The sequence below is a fragment of the Corapipo altera genome, unplaced genomic scaffold, assembly GCF_003945725.1.
Source record: "Corapipo altera isolate COAL_440 unplaced genomic scaffold, ASM394572v1 68, whole genome shotgun sequence".
NCBI lineage: Eukaryota > Metazoa > Chordata > Aves > Passeriformes > Pipridae > Corapipo > Corapipo altera.
The window spans coordinates 6,800,710-6,823,698 of record NW_020884919.1 but is presented as its reverse complement, the minus strand read 5'-3'; the positions used below and the strand labels follow the sequence as shown (position 1 = coordinate 6,823,698).

Genomic DNA, 22,989 nt, shown 5'->3' with positions numbered 1-22,989 from the left:
GAAGCTACTTGGCAGTAACCGATCAGCCCAAACCAGGCGGGCTGGTGTGATGGCCAGAAGCATGAACAGCCTGGCAGCGCATTGCCTGAGCAGGTGAGGGTGGAACAGGAGAGAAACAGCTCAAAATGCTGCCTTGGCACTTCTCTGGTGCAATGATCAGAAGCTGGAACTGTTTTAGGACAGCAGGATTCAACAAATTACCTGAGGGAGGGCTGCTGTGGGCTAGGCACCTGGGCTGGAGGTGGCCAAGACAGGACGCACGACTGGCAGACGTGCTCTGCTGCAGTGCTACGAGCTCTGAAGAGTTAAACACGTCATACTGTGGCTGTGAAATGATTCCCATAAAACTAACTCATCCTTTGGAGAAATGAAGGAAAGAAAAGCCATAATGAAGACCTAAATTAATAAAATAAGCCTGGCCATCTGGCACCTTCTCCCTCCGGATCTTCCCGGAGCCCTGCCCTCTCTGTACCCCTTGCCTTCCCATCTGACAGTCATTAGGAGCACGAAGCACATCCAGCCAGACTCACTGTACATGTCCTTGGTATTATTTTAATTAAAGCAGCAGCAAATTGTGACAGATGATAAAAATTTAAATTCTGATCATTTCCATATGATAAAAGCTTCTCAGTGCAGTAAATAAAGCTCCTTCCTTTTCGATTTCTTTTCATCATATTCCCTCATCACTACTACACTGTACATGATACCTTAATTAAAGGACACATATATCTGATTAGATGGTTTCATATTTAATCCAGCAATGTACATAAAACAAGATACCCATCCTGGATTGCCTTCTCATTACACAGCACCCTAATAGCTACAATGTCTTAAGATTTATTTTATGCAAGATTTTATGCTGTGGTTTTATGCTTGCTTTCCAGAAAGAAACCTTTTCTAGGATGCTCTTTTACCTTTCCTAGGAAAGGAATAATAGAAATCAGCAGGCAGATTTCCTCCAATTCATCCGAACATTGTCCCCACCAGTGCAGCTGAGAAGAGATGTGTGACAACAGTTCTGTCCCTGCTTTCAAGGATTTCACCAAAAGCAACAATAATCTTATGGCTTAAGAAAAAATTAGTTGATTATGATGGGACTTTTATCTTTTTCCGAGTCTATTGTAGAAAAAAAACCCCAAACACACACACACAAAAAAAAACCTCACAGGGTTCCTCCGTGCTTGGTTTATTAGGTGGAGATATTTTAATCCAACTCCCAGCCTAGTAACTAAGTTTCAACTGACTTGTGTTCCTAATCTTGTCCTAGAATGTATTTTGCTGATTCTGACCCTAAAACTTAGCCTGGATTTCATATATTATTTCTACCAACTCCCCTCTGCCCGCTCTCCTTTAGTCACAGTGCTTTCACTTCCACTTTGGGGATGTAAAAATGTTCTCATTTCACCTGCATTGTACAGTGTTGAGCCAAAAGATATTTATTGGTGTGGGAGGAAGCAGGTACATCCAGCGTTCCTCCCCAGTGGACACAACACATAAAATATTATGATTAAAATCTATGTGTGACCCTCCTCTCTGTCCTTCCTCAGTTGCTCATTTTAGTGCAATCCCAAAACAAGCTGTTTTGGGATTTCCAACAGTGCAGTTTTCCTTCCACTCCCCTGCCATCTCCTCAGCTTCCTCTGTGAACCAGCCAAAGGCCTGGTTTCTTCCTCACTCCTGCAGGAGTTGGGAATTCTTGTACCACCTTCTTCATGCCAATTTTTCTCTTCCTAGAGAAGCTGGTGTCTCATGGTGCTTTACCTCTCCTCTGCTGAGCCTCACTCATCCTGGCTGAGGAAGCAGGGACACATTTCTGGAATGACACAGATGCTGTTGGCTGGAGTGAAGTCATGGCTGGCCCAAACTGAGCAGAGTTTGTGTTGTTAAATATTAATTTTGCCCATCTCTGCAACTCACCATCTGTCTCACAGATCCCAACAATGACCCTTCTTCAGTCCAGGTGACCAGTCACCGTCCTCCCCTGTGCCCGTCAGGTTCTGCTCCCACCCTGCTCCCCATCCCTACCTTCACATGCTTCCCACTCCCTCCCTCTCCTCCAGGTCCCTTAGCAGCTGTAGTGTCATCTGGGCACACTGACTAGGATCACTAAAAGTCCCTCTGCAGAACATGTTACTTAGACAAAAAGGACTGGATTCCCTCTTCTTCCCCTGAAGGATTGTTACAATACTGACAGTAACAGAGATATTTCTAATACAAACACTTTTTAAAAAAAAAAAAAAAAGTCCAAACCTCTATCACATTTTCTCCCAAGCAATAAATAGTTTATGCAATCAATCTAAAGGGAGCTCCTGGGAAGCCAGAGGGTCTCTCTCACTGTTGAACTTCAAAAGGAATAGGAGTTTTAATTGCACTCCACTGTCAGAAAACAAACAGCCCAGTCTCTGACTCACGCAGGAGACAGTCTCTTCACATGGAGATACAAAGATCTATTATTAGTACAAAAAAAAAAATCTTATGAATGTTTAAACTTATTTCTTTGGTGTGACAAAGCAATTCCCCAGCACAGAATGTTTTTTCAAGAAACAGATAACAAAGACAGGGTGTGCTGAATGCCCTGGGATGGCACCGAGGCCAGGAGCGGAGGGACTCTGAGCTCCAGAGAGCTCTCACAGGCGACCTCAGGACTCCTGCAAAGGGTCTGCGTGAACCTATAACATCGCTTGTGCTTCCTGTCTTCCCAGGATTCATCCACATTGTTTTAGCAGCAAACGGTTATAAAACATAATTTCAAATGGTATTTGCCCTCTCTCGGTAGGGTCTTCCTAGGGAGACTGACATTTTTCTGATGAGTAGGGAACTGAGAGCAGCAATACATTTCACCTGCCGAGTAGTGAGCAGTCATCAACTTTTCTTTGTTATCACTCTGAGGTAAAATCTGACAGCAAGGCTTTCCAAAATTCACCTGAACAAAGAATGAAGTTGTTATGTTTTTCCTAACCCTGGCTTACTCACTAGTTCAAGCATCCACAACATTCCCAACAACCTGCAAGAAGCACATGTATTTCAGACCAAACTCCAAACTATACAGAACAGGTAACAATTGTAAAGCAGGATTCTACCATATAATTAATGTATATGGCACTTTGATTTGAAATGGCAAGCAATAAATTATATATAAGAGATTAGAAATGTATAGGGAAGTATGTACAAGGACATATGTGTATGTAATAAGAAGTATTTGTTATATTGCTATTGACCTATAATTCAGTTGTTGGCATTGTTAAATGTATTTATACATTTATGATGGGTTTATTTTAAACTATTAAATTAGTAAATAAATTAGAACTCACAAAGCTACACTGTGCCACCCCTACCTTCCCATTTCAACTGCAATCAATATCATGATAGTGTAACATATGGCCTAATTTTTCAAGTGGTTTCATTTATGAAAGCATTGGAGGCACCGCATCAGATGGGCTGCATGTCTTTTGTACACAAACTGATTACATTTTTCCTTCTTTGTTCTGCAGGAAATGTCACAAATATGGCATGATGCTTGCTTACTCTTGCAAAAAAGTGTCCTTTGCCATACTAATGAGGACAAATGCCAAGCTGCATTGACATTACATGTGTTATACTATTACCCAGGGAAATGCAAGCAGCAACTGAATAGTAAATGGATATTGATTTACAACCCCAGGTGAAATTAAAACAGCCATTCTCAGTGTGGCTGGGTTGGGCTTTTTGAGCCTTCTTAAAGGAACAAGGAAAGGTCTACAGATTCTTCGTGGCAATAGTAAAAATAAAGCACATCATTCACACAACTTATATTTGTACTATCGAAGAATATCTAGTAATGGCATGATGAGGGTAAAGGGGCAAATGATAAAGGTTTTTTGATCATGGAGATGACAAACACTAACAATAGCAAATGCAGACACAAAACAGTGCTCAAAACCTGTGCTCAATTTGAGTTTGAGACTCCTTTCTCAATGTATTAGCAAAATGTCAAAAAATCACTAAAATTTACATAGATATCCAAGTGTGATGTCAACAGGAGTGTGAATATCACTATTCCTCCTCATTTGTAGTGAAATGTGTGTGTACCAAATCCTCAGGGACAGCATTGGCTGTGGATACAGCTCTCTGAAACATCAATAAAGGAATGGTAATTCCTTTCCCTAGTGGGAATTATCTTATTACGGGTAACATGGGTTGGAGAACAAATGCTGCAAGTAACAATAGGGGAAATATCCTGAATCTAGGAGAAAGCAAACCTTATTAAATTGAGTCAACAAGAAGTGATTCTATTTTGGGTTCAACACTCAACATTGTCGGGAAAAAAATCTTAAATTACACCATCTGAGAAATATTCATTTAAAATTAACTGGAAGGGTAAACAGAATGAAGGGCTTCTATTCCAATGTCAAATAGTGATTAGCTTTGTAAGTCAGGTGTATTGAACAACAGCTGAAATTATCAGAAATTTCAATTCCAAACACTTCAGAAAGAAGAGCAGCTGGCCTACTTATTTTAGCACTTATTCCAGCAAGTGTAATAGGAACAAAGGAAAAAAGAGAGAGGGAGGAGGGGAAAAAAAAAAAGACAAAGATCTGATCAATGAAAAATATTTCCTTAGGGATCAATGATAAGAAACTGAAACAACTGCAGCATGTTGAAGCAGACCCTTAAAGAACAAAGATTCCCAGCTACATAAAAAATAGGGCAAGAACAGAGAAAGGAGTGGAATTTGTAACTGTAAGGTTCCTACACATTATTGACACATCTCTCCCTCCTGCAAAAAATTTGTTTTCTTTGGATTTTGTGATCTTTCCAATTTTTTTTGAGTTTTCCAGGTGTACAAAAGCATGTCCACAGCTACTCTCGTTACAAACATGCACATAATGTTTGGGCAGATCCACTCTACAGCACATGCAGAGAAAGTCTAGGACAGTGCCACTTAAAAATTCTGGGAATGGTTGGGGGCACTGTATGGACTCTATACAGCACATATACCCCTACTTTCTACAAGAAATCTTACCCAAATACCTCACCATCCCAGTGATAGGGTAAAAATAGGAGAGAAACAGCAAGATTTCCTTCAAAACCAACATGTTCCAAAACAAGTGGAAAATATCATCACATCTCTAAATTCACAAAACAAGAAAGCTTTAATTAAAAATATTTTCAGGCAAGTGAGAATGGAGGCCACAGCTTGATAAAGTGACTTACATGTATGTGTTGATGTAGGGCAGAAACTGCCTCTACATACACACCCACACACAAATTGCCATCAGAGGATAATGAAGCTTCTCTATGAATTGAAGCAGAGGTTACTTAAAAGACAAATTCCCTCTGGAATTGACATGAAAACTTTATTCTCATCATTTACTCCTCTGCCCAAGAACCAGAGACTCATAATTCATATTTTTAATGCTCACAAAAACTAATGTACAAATCATCAAAGATGTAGGAGAAAAAAAAATCCATTCCACTTCCCACTGAATATTTTCAATATTGGCAGTTTCCAGACTTTTTGGACAAATAGATCTCTTTAGTTCCAATGTTACTCCTCTATCTACCTTATCATCAACCCTGTAAATTAACTCATTTAGAAACATAAACAATTCTATGGATCATTGTTGGAGAACACTGCTCTACATCACAAATACTGAAAAGACCAGGACAAGGGGGTTTATTTTAAACCCTGAGGATTAATATATATCTCAATTACTTGAAAACGAACTTTCCCCCATGACAGTAAGAAATGTATAATTAATACAAATACAGAGTTATATAGTAAGTGTGTAATTAATTCTCTCGCCAACTCTCCTGACACAGAATGCCAGTTTTCAGGGCAGGCTTCTTTTTAATCATAATATAAATATAAATTCTGTGCACAGGGAAAACCATAAGTTTATCTAATAATGACAATTTCTGAACTTGCTGTTAACTGCAGGAGATGAAATCTACAGTCAAAATTCTCTAAAAATATCAATTCAATGCTCAACAGTAATTTGCAAAAATGAACATATTGCAAAAATCCCTGGTGACCCCTGTACTTTGAATTCTGTGGGCTCTTCAGGCTTCCTTATGTAAAATGGAGATAAAACTAAAAAGAAAGGTATGAAGAAAGTAAATGAAGACCAAAGATGGGCCTGACCCAGTATGGCCACAGTTGCTGTTGCTTAGAGAAAACACACACACTCCCAGGAGTCAAACACTTGTCATTAAACTTACCCAAGTTCTTTTAAACTAATTAATCTATCTAGTCATTCGTATCCTGCCCTACAGGCTGTATCATAGGCCCTGCCATATCAATCAAGGAAACCAAAAGGAGAAATACACCATTTCTGTGTTTCCCAAGGCTTTGAAGCATTCAAAAGAATTACAAAAAACATTGCCTGTGCTGAAAGCTTGTGTTGTGACATAACGCTACCTATTGTTTATTTTTACTTAACACAGAGGAAGAGGTAAAACAAACACAGAGCAGAAATGAAAGGCAGGAGCAGCATTGAGAAATGCAGAAAGTCAGGAGCTCTAATTGCCCTCTCGTCTCTGCCAGTGCAGATCATGAGTATTGTCATTCACAGGGTTTCAGCAAAATTACATTCAGCATGGGATAAAAGAGAATTCAAATATGTGACTGGAAAATGTCTGACTGAGCTGAACCTGTGGACATTTAAGACCCTTCCAGGATGAGGTAGTCGAGCTGGAAATGTCATTAGTGTGTAAACCTGTCATTCTCTTCTTGGTTCTCTGAATTCTGCTGAGGATCACCAGACCTGCAGCAGAAATCATCATGTGAAATGACAACAATACTGAAGACTCATGTTTCTAAATGCCCACATAAGTTCAAAACATCTGGAAGAGTATTTCAAATTATTTCTTAGTAATGTGATTTTTATATTCTTTCTTATTGCTAGTATTTTCATGAAAGCAACCCTTCCAAGAACCAGTTAAAGGACAACAGAATCTCTGCATTAAAGAATTCCTAAATTCTTTCCAAGAAAATATCCTTTTTGCTACATGCATATTAATAACCAACAGATACAAAACTGATGTATCTCATACACAACAAGAAATACAGTGAGCTTCCTCCAATTATTCAGAAGTCACTGACAATGCTTTTAGGTTTTTAATCATAGTTACTTCCAATTAGCAAGGAGATACTTAATTGGTCAGTCTGTTTAATTGCTTAAATTAAACTTGACCATATCATACTATTTTCTCCAAAACTTACTCAAATTAAAATGAACTCAGAGAAATTATGACAAAGTTGCTGAAGTTTACCACAAATTAAGATATAAAAAGGGACTTTATGGTTTTGGGAATGATACAGTTAGTCATGTTGCTCTGCATTATTATCATTAGGTTAATCTTTACTCCCCCACAAACAGAGCAATGCATTCCAAAACAGCTCCATCTGCAAGGCTGACAGTACTTGCTTTGTGTTCAGCATCTGAACACCATTTTCCAGTTGGGTTTTAGCCACATTATCTCCCTTGAAGTTGAAATCACACAGCTAAAATTTCACAGGATCCTTTACAAAGTACCCATATCTTCGATGACCTTCGCTTCACCAAAGAGCAATAAGGATGTAAACTGTACCCAAAAAATCATGCGACTATGACTCACATGTGAAGGTTTTGTTGACGTATACATCCTTTTAATCTAGTGCAGAACTTTTCCCCCTAGTTTTATACCAGTTTGGGACACCAGTGGAGTTACACTACCTTGCTCACACCACAAGGATACTTCCCTGGTCTCAGAATAGCACGCTAATACGGAATCCCAGTGACACAGAAATCACCATCAGAAAATATCTCAGGTCACTATTTTGTTGCAGAACTGGTTACTTCCCTGCTAAGCAAAATTAGCAGAAAACACTGCTCTACTATTTATCCACATATGTTCATACATTAAAGCTAAATTACACAGTAAGGTATTACAGAAATTAATATTATTAGCCGTTAGCTCATCAGTGGTCCAAGAAACAGAAGATAGCACCCTGGATAAAGGAGTAGAGACAGAAACTTCTCCCTCTTACTGATTTATTTTGAGTAGATTTCCACTCTGCTCAGATGTTAATGATACTGCCTGGGCAGCTGCAGATTAACTGGGAATACACTCAATAAACAAAGCCCCAAACAACTGGGAAGAATGATCATTTCTGCTGAGACACTGAGCAACTCTTAGCAATGTGCAACCAGAAAATCAGCATCAGGTTCATGCACAGCCAGAGCAACTGGAAAGGTTTCTATGGGACAACACCCTTTTCCCCCAACAATTTTTAATGTTGGCAATCCTCAGCCATTTTACCCCACTGGCCGTGACTTGTATCAGTGATGCTGTTCTCTCAGCCTTCCCATTTTTCAGTGTTATTCTTAGTTTACACAGAGTTGTTTCACCTGTCATACAACCCCTCCTGAATCAGTTTCCTGCAGTGAGATATATTGAAAGATTTTGAATTTAAATTCCTTGCTATGTTATTTAAGAGACATTGAACAATAGTACCACTGTTTTTCATCCCATGCTCCAACCTACTTTCCAAGTAAAATTGCAATTGTATGAAAAACCTTTAAGTGTGTTCATGTGGCTTTTACCCTACACTAGTCATCCAAAGTCCGTGCTTGGCCAGATACATCTTTCAAACTGTTGATACCACTTGAGTGCCTAAATGAGTGAGCACAATCACAGGAACGGAATTATCTATCAGTGTCCTGATACAGTTTCAAATGGAAGCAGTATCCACCCTAACTTTTACCAATTCGACACAGATTTAGCACACCAAACTGAATCCAAGGCAGTCTGTGACAAAAAGGGATCTGTACAAATCATTCTTACAGGACATTGAAAATGCAATGGGATGTTCTTTTCAGGGATATCCTTCTGTAGTTCTGATTGTGTGGGTTTTTCCTACTGTAACTTTTTTAATTTAAAAAATTAAAAATGAGGATGTAGAATATCCCTGCAAATCACAGAAAATGTTTATAATGTAAATAGGAGACATTTCTTCCCTGTAAGAAATGGAGCCCTAAACTGTAGACAGAACCTGTAATGATGGAAAAGTGAGATATAGATGACACAACTTTTAAATTTTTGTTCTAAATGTTGTTTTAAATGTTTTGTTTTGTTGGAATTCTTAGGGCATTTGTTTATAATGAAGTAGACAGACATCCAAATTAATCTGATCCATGCTACCATAAATTCACCAAATTGGTGTTTTAATTATCATTGCAGCCTCCCTTTTCCCTTTTGCTTCCCTGAGTCAGCACTATATATTACATTTTCTCACTAAACAGGAGTTAAACTATAGCCGGATGCACCATTTGAGTACAGACACGTTAAGAAGTTGTCTTTTACCTGGTCATCACAGCAGGGTCTCCCCTCACCCCTACCTGCCTCTCCTTCAGCCTCGCTGGCACGATGGCACCCATACCCACTCCCTAACCCAGTTCTGTCAAAATGTTTGGGTTGAGTTTGAGAACTGCTTACTGCAACTGTTCAAGCTAACCCAGATCATTTTGACAGAACCAGGCTGGTGAACTACATGTGCTGTTGTCCTGGCAAAGCTGAGGAGGAAGTAAATCGTGAAGACTGGAGAAGACGGAAAGTAAAATGCAAAGAGAACATGAATCAGCTGCAGTCAAACAGTGCATTGGGCTCCAATTCATGATGTGTAACTCATCTTTGCCCAAATTTCACTAAACTACTGAAAATAAGTTTCTGTAATTGCCCGGCTTCCTGGAAATTTCCATGAGAGCACAGGAACCACTAGGTCGTCTGCCCTGCTAACAGAGGGTAAAAAGATGGAATTCCATTTTGGCTTTTTTTTTTTTTCCAGCTCTCCCTCCAACTCCTGGTTGAAAGGAAGGAGTTTAGGTTTCTGTTTAGTGCCATGTTGAGAATGGCACTTGGCAAGGTGACCCTAGATGCCAAAGACTGAACACATAACTGGACCAAACTTCATGAGAGCTGAATACAAAAGCTCCAAGTCAGGTTGTCTACAACAACTGAACTGAAGCCTCATTTTGTTTAAGCACATTAGGAAGAATCTTGTGGGAGTGGAACCATTGCCAGGTGGCTTTCCCAGGGAGCAGCTGGTTTGGATGAGCAGAGCTCAGAGAAGTTAATACCCAGTACTGAAAGGAAGCAAGCAGGACAGGACAGAGCAGAGCTGAAAGACCACTGGGGAGAGCTTCTCTACAGGCCAGGTAAGGGCTGGCTTTCACATTGAAAAGAAAGCAGAGAGCAGGAGAAAAGCCCTTTGTGATGCTCCATGGTGAGCCAGTCAAAAAGCCAGCTCTTTGACCCAGCATGCTCCCCTCACCTGTTTCATTCCTGCTACTTGTACATGGCTCTGGAATTGGAGGCAAGAGCTGGAAAACAAAAAAATGAAATCCAAAAATACATTTTTTTCCACGCTGAAAATAGAATACTGAAGCCATTGGAGTAGTGAACCATTCTTCTCATAAAATTCTACTGCATTCATTAAGCACAGAGATGCCTCCTCTGTAAGTGAACTCTTACAGTCCCATGTAAAAAGCTTTAAGTGGTTACACTGAGAAAGATTTGGGGTTAAGCCTATAAAAACTCATAAAGATTAGACTCCCTCACATAAGGAAAAAATACTGCTTGAATCCTAGGATCAGTATGTGCAGCTATGCAAGAAATGCACCTGCTAGAGCTTTGCAGAGTTCAGTGGGGCTGCTGAAAGGAGACACTGGCATTTCTCAGTCTCACTGGCAGGGCAGGGAATAAAGAACATTTGAAGGAACAGGAATCACCTTACCACTTCTGGAAGCACCTTCTTCGCAAGATCGTGGATGGCTTTGATCACAATACATATAGATGACAGGAGGAATATGACACCCAAAATAACACAAGCTCTGGGGAAAAAAATAGACAAAAATAAATAGAAATGTTAGGAAGGTATTTGAAGCTGCCAACTCTCCCACTGCTGAGGGTAACAGAATATTAATAATAAAAAAATGTCTTAAGGAGCTAAAAATAGAGACTTAAATTAAAGAACAGAATGAAATGTCCAGTTCCTCTCCAGTTCTTAAAACCTGGATTACGTATGAGAAGACAGGGCATACCAGATGATGTTTCTGGGCATACCAGATGATGTTTCTTTCTCTCTGATATTTCAGAGAGAAAGACCTGCCACTTCTGCTCCTGATGATTTATCACAGAGTCCTCTAGAGATCTGTTTACCTTTGTTTGTTTGTTTTGCTAGGATCTCCCATTAGAAATGATCAAGGGAGCTTCATTCTCTTTACCAAACCAGGACAGATGTTTGGTTAAGCTGGTCAGTAGCACAACAGAACCAGAAACATGTTTCCTTCCCAAATCTCCAAGAAAAAAATGTTTTAAGTGCAGATATTAAAAAAAACAAGTGCCTCCCTTTGTAGGCTGTCCAAGAGGCTCCCAATACCAAATCAAGGAGCAGTTTTATCATATTAGGTCCTGTGCAGAATTAGACTCCCTCCTCCTGCTCTACAGAGCTTACCACCCATTCTTACAAAAAAGGCAAACAAATACTTAATGAAGTAACAGAGAATATTTTGCAGAGAATAATGAAGTTTGGGGTAGGTCAGACACACTGAGACTTACTTACTAAGTACATAATGTATAACCAGAACTTCATAGTAAAAAAGAAAACCCTTGCTTTTGTTCAAGTATACAGACTAATACTACTCTGAGATGGTGTTCCTTTTGCTGTGAAATACTACATATAAGGCTTTGATTTCCTCTACACCAACAATTATAACCATTCTATTACAGTGTTGCTATATCTGTAACTCCATTTTACTAACAGTTCTTTGCATAAAAATCTATTACAATAGATATACAGTAAGAGCAATTTTAACATTTAAAGCATGAAATAGTGAAGTGATATCTATACGTACAATTTTTTTCTCCAAAAGCTGTATTTCTTTTGTTGTTCATCTGTTGGTAGCTGTCTGGTAGCTCAGGTAGCCGATGCTATAGTTATTCCCGTAGCACAGTACTATTTTCATCAGCTCAGCCATCAGGGCCGTGTGGGGGTTGGCAGCACATGCCATGTTCACAACAATCTCCATCCCAAGGCTGGAGTGGAACTGGCACTGCCCTGCCTGGCTCAGAGGATGCAGCAGCAGTGGCACAGGTGAGGAGCTGGTCATTTTACCCCCAACACAAGTGACACTAAATCATGCTGTGGACAATCCACACAATCCTACAGACAACTTCTCAGTTAAGGGGCTGCCCTTTCCAGAGGAGTACGGACAACACAGAGGCTCACACCCTTCCCAGGATCAGTGGTACTACCGGTGAGGTACTCATCTCAGATAGGAAAACTCTGCTACAACTATTTCAAGGTTGATGTTTAACACCATTGTACTAACTTGCAACACAATCCTCATTCTTGTTAAACATAATGTGTTGTAAAAGGCAGGTAGAAAAGGCTTGAGACAGTCTGCTGACCCCAGAGTACTTCCCCTGGGCTCAAACACAGAACAGAAATCTGGCCCACAGTCTGTGACAGAGGAAGAAACAGAATGGATTCTCTGCAATCCCGCAGTGACAGGCAATCATTAAATGTTCATACAGATGAGACAAAAGTTCATCTCCCAAAAAGAATTACTAAAATCAAATATTAGTGGGATTTTCATTTTCTGTTGCACACCTGTGAGCAGGTCCCTGTTCTGCAATAGATTCTTTTAAGAGATTTGTAGCTTCACTCTATCTGAACACAGAGAGAGACCTGTCTGTGTAACACTACAGAGACCTGTCTGGAGCCTCTTGACTTGGTTTTGTTAAACTCCAAAAACTTCTCAGCATTATCTTTATACATTACTTCTGTAATATTTAGCACTGCCATAACAGAAGAAGCTTATATTGCACAATCTTTCACAACAGATTTTGTTGTGACAATGTTTTTTTTTATTTATTTATTTTATGTAAAGAATCATATACTAAAGGTTCTGCTCATTTACCTGGGACAAATGCAAGTGTGAAGTATCTTAGAACTGGTCCACAAAAGTTGGCTGACTTACCTAAGGCCATTTGCTGAGTCAGTGACAGGTTAACATAAGATACCTATACTTCCTGCGAGAATACGCTGACATTTTTGTCTGAAAGAAACTCTGAAAGACAAGGTATTCTATCACTCCCAGCAGGCTTAAACCCACACAGCCAGAAACCTGTGAGCTGGAAACTATGGATTACACTTCCTCATGGCAGTATGTGTCATTTAATGCCAAGGGTATGGGAAAGAGAAGACAGAAAAGCACCATCACCTTCCCTTAATTTACCTTTTATTCTCTGCATACTTCTGGGAAAGACAGGCAAACATTCCCTAAGGCGAATGCCACTGGCTTGATTCAGTTCTGACATAAATTGGAGAGTTTGGAGTTATCTCTGTAAAGTCTCCAACCGCTCAAGCCTAACAGCAAATATTTTGCATCTTTGTCTATCCAGCAGACACACAAAGACTTCAGCAACCTTGATCTGCTTCTCTTATTCTCAAGATCAGTTTTACTCTGGCTAAAGAATTCCTATACACCTACTTAACCAGAAATAGCTCAAGTAGAAAGAAGACAAGCAAGATGATAATAACAAAGACAAGGTTATTAATAGCAGACAGAAATGCACTCTTAGGTTTGAATCAGCATTCAGTCATCATATTTAGCAAGCCTAGCTTCCTCTTTATATGCTGGCTTTTGGAATCCAGAGCCATGTAAAATTCCTAAGTAATGGCATAGTACTTTAAGTGCAAAAGTACATGTTTCTTGTCTTCTTGAGTGTCTCAATTTATCTGCAAAACCACTAGAACACAACATTGCATAGCGTCTTCTTTCAATCTTACTTGCAAGAAAAAAATAATTTCTAACTCCAAATCATACAAAATTCAACTAAAAATTTACAAAATAAGAAACCTCCAAAAATTAATCTGAATGATTGTAGTACATAATAAACAAATTGCAATTGGTTATTGTAAGTTTGCTCTACTTTCATGGTATTGGACTGCAAAATTTTTAATGCAAGCCTCCTAACTTCCATCTGCTGACAATTACTGCTGTGTAACTAAATAGTGTTTCCAACTGCACACGAAGGGTGTTAGTGCCAAGGTGGTTGGCAAATCCAATTTCATTAATAACATTCAATTAAATTAGATGAGCCAACTGCCATTCCTAAACAGGTTCAAGTCAACTCAGAAGTACCCATAAAAATTAATGAGAGAGGAGTTATACAGTGAGGTTTGACTAATTTTAAAGATACCCCTGACTTGTAATTGCCGTGGTGTAGAAAATGCTCCTCAGTCTCCAGGTTCTCCATGATGACTGTCAGCAATTCAGACACTCTGGAGTAGCTGGGGCTCCACCTAATGCCCTCATATTCCAGAATATTGGTATCTTCTTGCTAAGACATGAGGAGGGTACTTCTTTCAGCAACCCAACAAGATGGACAGATCTCCAGGCATCCTATGCCACCTGTACCCCTTACACCTCCAGCACCTGTTGAAGATCCTGTACTTATTTTACACCCATTTCTGCCTGAGTTAGTGTAAGAGCTTCCCACTAAATATTTACTAAATCATTACAGTTATAATTGATCTATAATGCAAAATAATTGATTGCTACAGATTTGACAGGCAGCAGGAAAGACCTAATGAAGAAAGCTTGAATTGAATTCTCCCTCAGTTCTATGTAATATATTACTTCTAAAAAGAAAAATGAATGGAGAGAGTTTGGTCAAAACATTTTAAAACTTGATGGAAACACGTTATTTGATTTTCAGAAGAAATGAGCTTTCTGGAATCTTTCAGAATGCAGTATATTTTAAAGAATAATAGACTAATTCAGAAACAAAAAGGTGAGGGCATCTCTCTGATATCCAGGCAACAATCAACTTTTAAGTCAACTAAAATTCAAATTTCCAAATTTTTTTTTATTAGAGCAATGGCACTTGGAAGGCAAGAGTTATTAAAATTACATCATTACATTGTCAGTAAAGAGAATTCAATATTACAAATTTAACAGTGAAACTAACACATTTTCTTTAGTTTGCTGGGTGTCAGTAGCAGATCATGATGTGCCAAAGATACTTCTTGATGTGTTTTTGATATGGTATTTCTATCTGAAAATCCACGAGATAATATGAAGTACAATTCATTGTATTAAAAATTAACTCATCAATTTTGTTGGCTTTTCAGTATCACTTTGTCACAGATGAAACACTGTTGAATTGGTTGTACTGCAGCCTCAGGCATTGTGAATGAAATTATTTACACTCTCAAAACTGTCAAAAACTTTATACAGCTTTTGAGCTTTGGTTGCTGCCAGTTCACTCCTAGAGGAATTCAGATGTGTATAAATTCTAAAAACTAAAGTTTGGTTCTGGGTGTGCTACATCCTGGAAATTTCCAAGACATTCTTCTGAAAGCAGTATTACAACCCACATACAACTCATTTATATTTATACAACCCTATAAATATCCATTTTGTATTACATCAGTCCTGGATATTTGCACTCACATCAATCAAAACAAGATCAATGTAGCTGCATTACATGACATACAGCTGCCACCTCATCTCTTCCATAACATATTCACTGTATGGAGCTCTAATAAACATAATTCTTCATTTTGATGACAAATTCTCACAACTCATAACTAAACCAGAAAATGAAATCAATCACTGTGAGCACCTGATGGTCTTTCCCTTAATCAAAAATTTGTCACTTTGCATAAGTTAATGGCTTTTCAGCAGGTAGCTATGAAAAGTATTGAGATTCAGGGATTTCCACCTCCACAAACTGTCAATTTTCAAGCTGCTATTAGTAAGTAAACTTTTTTTTCCCTCTTTTTATCAGAGAATTAATTTCCTAAGGAGAGTATGTCAAATTATTCAATTCATTTGCATCTAGCAGATGGAGCAAAACAGCCTTATAATTCATGGATTTAGCCTTAATTCTATCTTATATTTTGCAATTAATTGTTATGATTCCCTACAGGGAATCGTAAGACTAAAATTCTGTAATATTTTCATCATAGAAATAAAGATTAATCTCACTCAGATTTCTATGGTGATTAATCTTCAATGTTATGAAGGAATTTTACCTTTAGCATGGCTCTTGCCAAGCACTAAATACCCTTTACATGAATTGACCCTTCCAGCCAGAGACTACTCTTCCATGAAAGCAGCAGTCAGCTTGAAGTGAGACTGCAGATTTAGATTCTCAGCTACTTGTTTTGTAACATTTTATAAAAAAAACCCTATATATGTAATAGTAGTGGAATTACAAATACATGCTGAGTAACAAGCTCTGCTATATACTACCTCAAAAAATATCTGGGGTGCTACATAAGGGTGATTGGTAACAGAGTTTTCCTCATATCAACTGACTGCTTTAAAATACCAATGCAAGAGGTTTCCCTTCTTAATTATCTTCCTCCTGTCTTTGTGGCAAATGGAATACAGCACCACAACACCAACACCAGTTTGTAATGAAGCTCTTGGTAATTACTCCTCTCAAGTCAATCTGCCCTCACATGCAGCAAAGGTGCTGCAACAGAATTAAGGATTCAGAAAAGATTAGTAATGTATGTGAATGCAATCTGCAAAAATGTGTTAACTTTCTCTTAGCAGCTCATGGAGACAGTTGTTTTGGGGCAGTGAGGAGGGAAAAGGGTCTCATGCACCTGGTAGTTTGTCTGTTACATCCTGGACCTTATTTTACCACCACACTTTAAGTTCATTGAAATAGTCCCTGAAATGTGATGATATCATGTGGAATAAAACAAGTTTGTCAGTAGCAGTCTAATTACTTCCCACTTTTGTTAACATATGGTACAACTAAAATGCAATATTAGAAGCCTAATCTTCTTGTCAAATACTGGGCTATTCTCCCACCATTTTTATTCACTACAGTATCTCAGACTACTTACCCTTTTTTGATTAGATGAGTTATTTGGATTTTTACTACTTTTACCAATATGAAGAGGCTTACAGAATAATAGAACAGCCCAGGTTGGAAGGGACCTCCAAAAATCATCAGGTCCAGCCTTTCAAGGAAAAGGGAACCTAGATGAGATTCTCTAGCACCCTGTCCAGTTACATCTACCACATCCATGGGGAGGTTGTTCGAGTGACTGACTGATCTCACTATGGAAAATTCTTTCTTGTATCAAGATTTCTTACCTTATTCACTGAAAACATTTTAATAACTTCAGCTGAGCTACAGAAGTAAACATGACAGAGAGAACTGAGAAAAAATCATTATATAAACCACTAGCATTTGTCTTAATATTCTTGAGGTAGAAACTCTATTGTCACATTTGCAAAGCTGCTGTCTAAACATGCTTCTGTTCTTCATCCAATTCTCTGGTAGCCGCAATACCATAAAGAAAAGATAATACTTCTAATTTCTACATGTAGTCGTTACCCTACTAGAACCAGTTTACTCTATTTTAATTCTGTATTTCTGTGATTGTTAAGAATCTTACCATGATATGTCTTCCTAAGAGAAATGGCGTTTCCACCCTGGAAATAGTGGAACAGTTTCCCAGAGAGGTTGTGGACTCTCCATCCTTGGAAGTTCTCAAGACCTGAGTGGATAAAGTTCTGAGTAACCTCTTCTGATCTCACAGCTGACTCTACTCTGGGTAAGAGCCTGCACTAGAGACCTCCTGAGGGCCTCTGCAACCTGGATTATCCTGTGATCCTATTAATTTTTATTCACAAAATCTTTAACTCTGCATGTTCTGTCAAGATCTTTCAGCACTAATGGCTCCTAAAGGCCCACAGAAAAGGAAATGCTAAAATCTCTACAGGCTGTTTTCACCACTGGAGTGAAGAGATAATGTTAAAAATATTACTTTGCAGGGTACTGTAACTTCACATTAAAATGAGCTGCAGGCCACTGAGAGCAATATGAGCTCTAAACCCAGGAGTAATGTGAGCTTTTTCAGCAAAGCTGAGCAAATCAGTTTTATGCTGGATATGGGATTTAATCTCTGAATAAACCCACTAAGGAAACTTCTAGAGTTTAAGAAAAAAAATTAAATTATAAAAGTAATTATTTTAATAAAAACTGTAAAAGTGCTAATTCCTTTTTCCCTATGATTAGAATATATTTTAGTATTAGTGAGTGGGAGAATGAATATTATGTATGGAATCATTCAGGGAAAGTCATATGGTATAACACAGAAGGTAGTTCCTCAAGAGGTTTTTGCTGACAGAAGTTAGGAAAATATTTTGAACATTCTTCACTTTATAATTCTGTATCTCTCTATACCTTTTTATCAAGTGTCTTCCGTGTCTAGCCACATGACAGGAACCCTCTTGTATCTCTTTGCCTCACTGATACTCTTGTTTTCATTCTTCCTTCCCATACCCAAATACAAATTACATTCTATGAATGCTCCTTCATCAGTCACTTGGAGCTTGCAATAACCTGCACCACATTTCTTCTAGATGAGAGGCTGTCAGCCTGTTTAAACAAAGCTAGGTCTGTTTTCATTTAATGTTTGTATTATGGCAGCTCTTATAGTCTGTTTACAGTAGCCAAATACCAAATTCCAGTCACAACCAGCCCAAGATTTCTCAAGCACAGGCAAAAATGAATGATGATACCTGAAGACTGAGAACCTGGGGTGGGGGGGGGAAATCAATTTTTGGTCACCAACAAATGATTTTCTGGTGGCAAACCAGTGGGATCTGACTGATGGGGATGAAATGGAGCAGGGTTGAGAAACTGGAAGAGAACTCAGAACTAAGTCAGTGGACAAAGAATATAGAAAGGGAAAAAGTCTGACGATGTTTCAGAGAAGGGAATGAAAGTGTTTGTTCTGGTTTGCAGTCTTTTTGGGGCTCAAGGGAAGTTGCAGGTGTGGTCCTCTGCAGATCATGGTAATAACACAGGCAAAAAATGCAATCTCAATCCCAGTCTTGAGATTCCTGCTCATTTGTTACTCTCTACTGCTAATCTTAAACTTCTTTGTGTCTAGTGAGGTAGTTATATTGCTGGTGGTGTAACTTCTCTATTATCAGGTTTAGTTACTGAAGAGGTTTTGGACACTGAACTGTACAGAACCACAGCTGTTCCGAGTATTTACACCTGCCTGGTGCAGGGTAAAGAGGGAATAGAGTCAATTTAAGATGCACTTTAAAAGGAACAAAGTGGGCTTGCTGTTCATCACACATGTTCCATAATCCACCCCCAACTGCCAGAATCCAGATCAGCATCATTACAGCTACTCCTTTTTCTCACCATAAAAAAAAAAGTCCAAACCAGGTTACACAATAAACAGGATTCAAGTAATAGTACAAGTTACCATTGAAAGTCAATTTCTCAATTATTTTATTTGAAAAGATATACTGTGGAATCACAGGGTCTAACCTCTTCTTAAAACACATGGAGAGGAAATGCTATTTATATCTGAAATTCAGATTAGCTCTGCTAGGGATACATTTCATGCTGAAAATGCTATAGACCTTCTAAAACTTTTATTATCCCTTAGGAGCTCAACTAGTTGCTGCAGAACAGGGTGTTTACATTCTCTAAAATCATGAAGCTCAACTGGGGCAACAGTTCCATAAATAATTTGGTACTCCAGGTATTAAATATCTTCCAGAAAAAAAGCTAACAGACATTTCTACAACTTGGGAGAGTTTGAAAACTCTCATGACCTATTTTCTAGTCCCTGGTCTGCACAGATTCTGCAGCTGCACTTAGAGTACACCTGCCTTACAACCACCCTCCTGGCTTGAGCACTGCTCCCAGCCTTGCAGCAGATGATCAGAGATTCTGTCATTCTCCTGAAGGTGGAAATTAAAGCTTTTAGAGAATTTCCGTAATATTCATTTTTATGGTGATTATCAAATTCCGGTTTTATATATATCGACCTGTGTGTAAATAGTCAAAATACACAAATACTCCTCATCAACTACAACTGAAGTGAAAGGAGAGTTTTCCACAAATTAAATAGACTTTGGATCTAACTCCAGTAAAATCATTGCCAAGGCTGCAGATGCCAGAGTTTTTGAAACAGATTTTAGAATGTGTAAGTATATACATTTTCAATTTCATATTTAATATAACTTCTATATGCGATGATTTGTGTGTGCGTGCAGGGATAACCTTATGCATACATGCATTTCTGTCCAGATAAGAGCAAAGTTTAGGAATACTTTACTTTTGTCTTTATTTGGTACAATGAATTTAGGGAGAAATTATAGTGTTTAATAACTCAGCCTGATGGAGCACATCTAAAACTTGTATCTAGCCCTGTCCCTGGATGTAGAATTTCAGCTAAATATTTCAGAAGAAAGAATGGTTTGGAAATTTTCAGTGTGGTTAAAAAGAAACTATATTTCTCTTCCCAGAAAGCACATATTCAAGCATAGGTGAATACTTACCTTGAAAACTCTACACTGTGCCTCACTGTGTGGGAGAGATATGCAAGTGTCACGTGAGGATGAACTCGTGGTAACTGAGAACTACACAAGAGTTGCAGACGTAGGTTGTGAGCTCTTTGAAGTTTGTAGGCCAGCTCCATGCATTTGACACTTTTCCAGACCACTTAGGTGTTCCATTCGCTCATCACAAAGGAGTTTTTCCTCCTGCCACAGAGGTTTGCCCTGAACTGTGGGTAGGTGTGGATTTTGCCATCTGTGCTTCAAGTCTCTTTCGTATGTATGGCACAGATAAAATTATCCCCAGTTTTTTCAATGTGACTGATATGTTGGGTCTGAACCGAGAGGATTATTTTCATTCAACACCACCTAAATAGACAGTGCTCATTTAGCCAGGCTAACCAGTACAGCAGAGCCAATCCACACAGAAAAATTTAAATACAGTACAAATGCTAAAAATTACAACGATGGGGTTTTTTTAATTCTGTGAACCAAAAGAGAATATACCCTGCAAACATATAGATCAGTCTGCTTTCTTATTTGAATTGAAGGAAAGGAGAGAGAAGAACCAGACCTCACCTTGCAGGATGTCCTCCTATAAATGGTGACTTCTAATTCAAGCTTTGAGTGCAAAAGTAGGATACATCACAATCTCCATATTCCCTGCCTAATTGTAATGCATATATATCCAGTATAACTTCTGTAAGGCTGCCCATGAGCAAATACCAGGGTAAATATTCTCAAGTGGTGTCACTGAACATGAGCAAGAGAGAAAAAAGGGTTAAAATTACTTTGGAAGGAGAGGTTTGCTCCATCATAGGGTCTCACCTGGCATCCTGTTTTCTCAGTAAGAAAGAAGCTCACCAGCCAGTAACTCCCCACATTTGCCCAGCAGCCCCAAAGTGCCCAATTCCTTCAGCATCAGGGGAGGTGACAATGCTGATGGCTTTTTACAGAATCTGCACAGGGCAGAAATAAAGTAAGAAAGGGTGATTCCGAGGATCACCCTCAAAGCAAAAATCACTGAGAGGATGAAAGCTTCTGGAGTGCCCTGGACTAGACAAAAAGCAACTGGACAAGAGACTATAGAGTGAAAGTAGATTTGCAGTTCAAAGAGACAATGTAGAGCAAAACAGTAAGGTATAATTTCATGAAACCATAAAGCACTTTTCCCTAGCAACTGAAGGATACCATGGACATATCTGACTTCCTCTGTCTTCCAAAAATGAATTGCACCAGAAAGTAAAGAGCAGGAGAACAAGGCATTGAAGGAACAGTTATCCATAACATACCCATGCAGACAAAGGGAACACAGCAAAGGGCAGTTCATTCAGGTATATTCAGTTTGGAGTTGCATAGAGTTATGGAGATGATTTTATTAGTGCTGTTTACTTAAGTCTAAATTCCAGAAAGCAGGTAACTAAGCAACTGGTAAAGGGTTTCTAAGCACCTGAATGGGCTTTCTCCAAGGATCACATGCCTAAGGAGATGTAAGGTTATTAAACAAAAACTGTTCAAAGCTGCATTCTTCCATTTGATAAGCATCCACTGATTCACGGTATTATTAGAAACACTAATATGTCTTTTTCCTGCAGTGCCCCATTTACCTGGAAAGTCTACTAACAATCAATAATGAATGCAAGGCATACTCTCTGAAAGAATAACTGACAAAATACACATAACCAGGAAACCAGCAAGCAAATGAGGAAAGGGATCAGTACGCTGATGGTGTTGCAGTCATTGGGTATTATTAAAAATCTCTTGATAACATTGGTACCCTTCATAAAATGTTTTTAAATATCCTAATTCCCATGTCATACTGTTACATAGTCAGAAGTTTCACACCCAATGCATGAAGTCCTAGGAAAAGGTCAGAATTTCTTTTCTTCCTTCCTCCCTTCATTACATATCTCTGTGTAATGGATAACCCATATACAGATAGAGATAGAGATTAGATATAGATGATACAGATGTAGATATAGACATAGATATGGATATGGATATAGACATAGATATGGATATGGATATAGATATCGTCTCCACAGTGTATTTCTCCAGCTGCCTAAAAAATGAAAACCCCACTAAATCACCATGTTTTTCTTTCAACAGACAGAAAAAATCACAACAATGTTTATAAACCAAAGCTAAATATATACATATACACCATTTAGAAATAAGATGTACATCTCTATTATTGAGATTGTTAAACACAGGGGTAGGGCAGTGAAGGGTGAAAGAGATTCTTAATTGTTGCATCCAGCATTCCAATTATGAATGGAATTCATATTTACTATTTACTCCATCCCTGAGGAGCAGTCAAATGTCTTTCTTAGAGATTGCTTTTAGCTCAAACTAAATTAGAAATTTTTTGATTAAACTCTTATGAGTTGTGTTCTTCTGAATGTCAAAACAGGTGAGAATACCAATTCATCCTTCCCATAATTTAAGAACCCATGATTTAAATCCGCAGGGCAGGCATTTTTCACTTGGCCAATAGGTTCAGCATTCTGGCAGTATCAAATCCAGCTGCCACAGCTGAAGTGTAATGTGTGGAGATGAAAGTTAAATCAGAGACATATAGCAATTTGTTTAGATAATGTCTAATTGCAAAATGACTATTTCT

At 38.5% G+C, this 22,989-nt stretch overlaps 1 protein-coding gene across 1 annotated transcript in view; it reads right to left on the bottom strand.

The window, feature by feature from the left end:
* The window catches only part of TMEM163 (transmembrane protein 163), a 94,178-nt gene that overhangs the window by 9,044 nt on the left and 62,145 nt on the right, over positions 1-22,989 (bottom strand). The window contains exon 5 of the mRNA XM_027656252.1: positions 10,757-10,853. Coding sequence (XP_027512053.1) covers positions 10,757-10,853 — 97 coding nt within the window. The remainder of the gene's footprint in view (positions 1-10,756; positions 10,854-22,989) is intronic.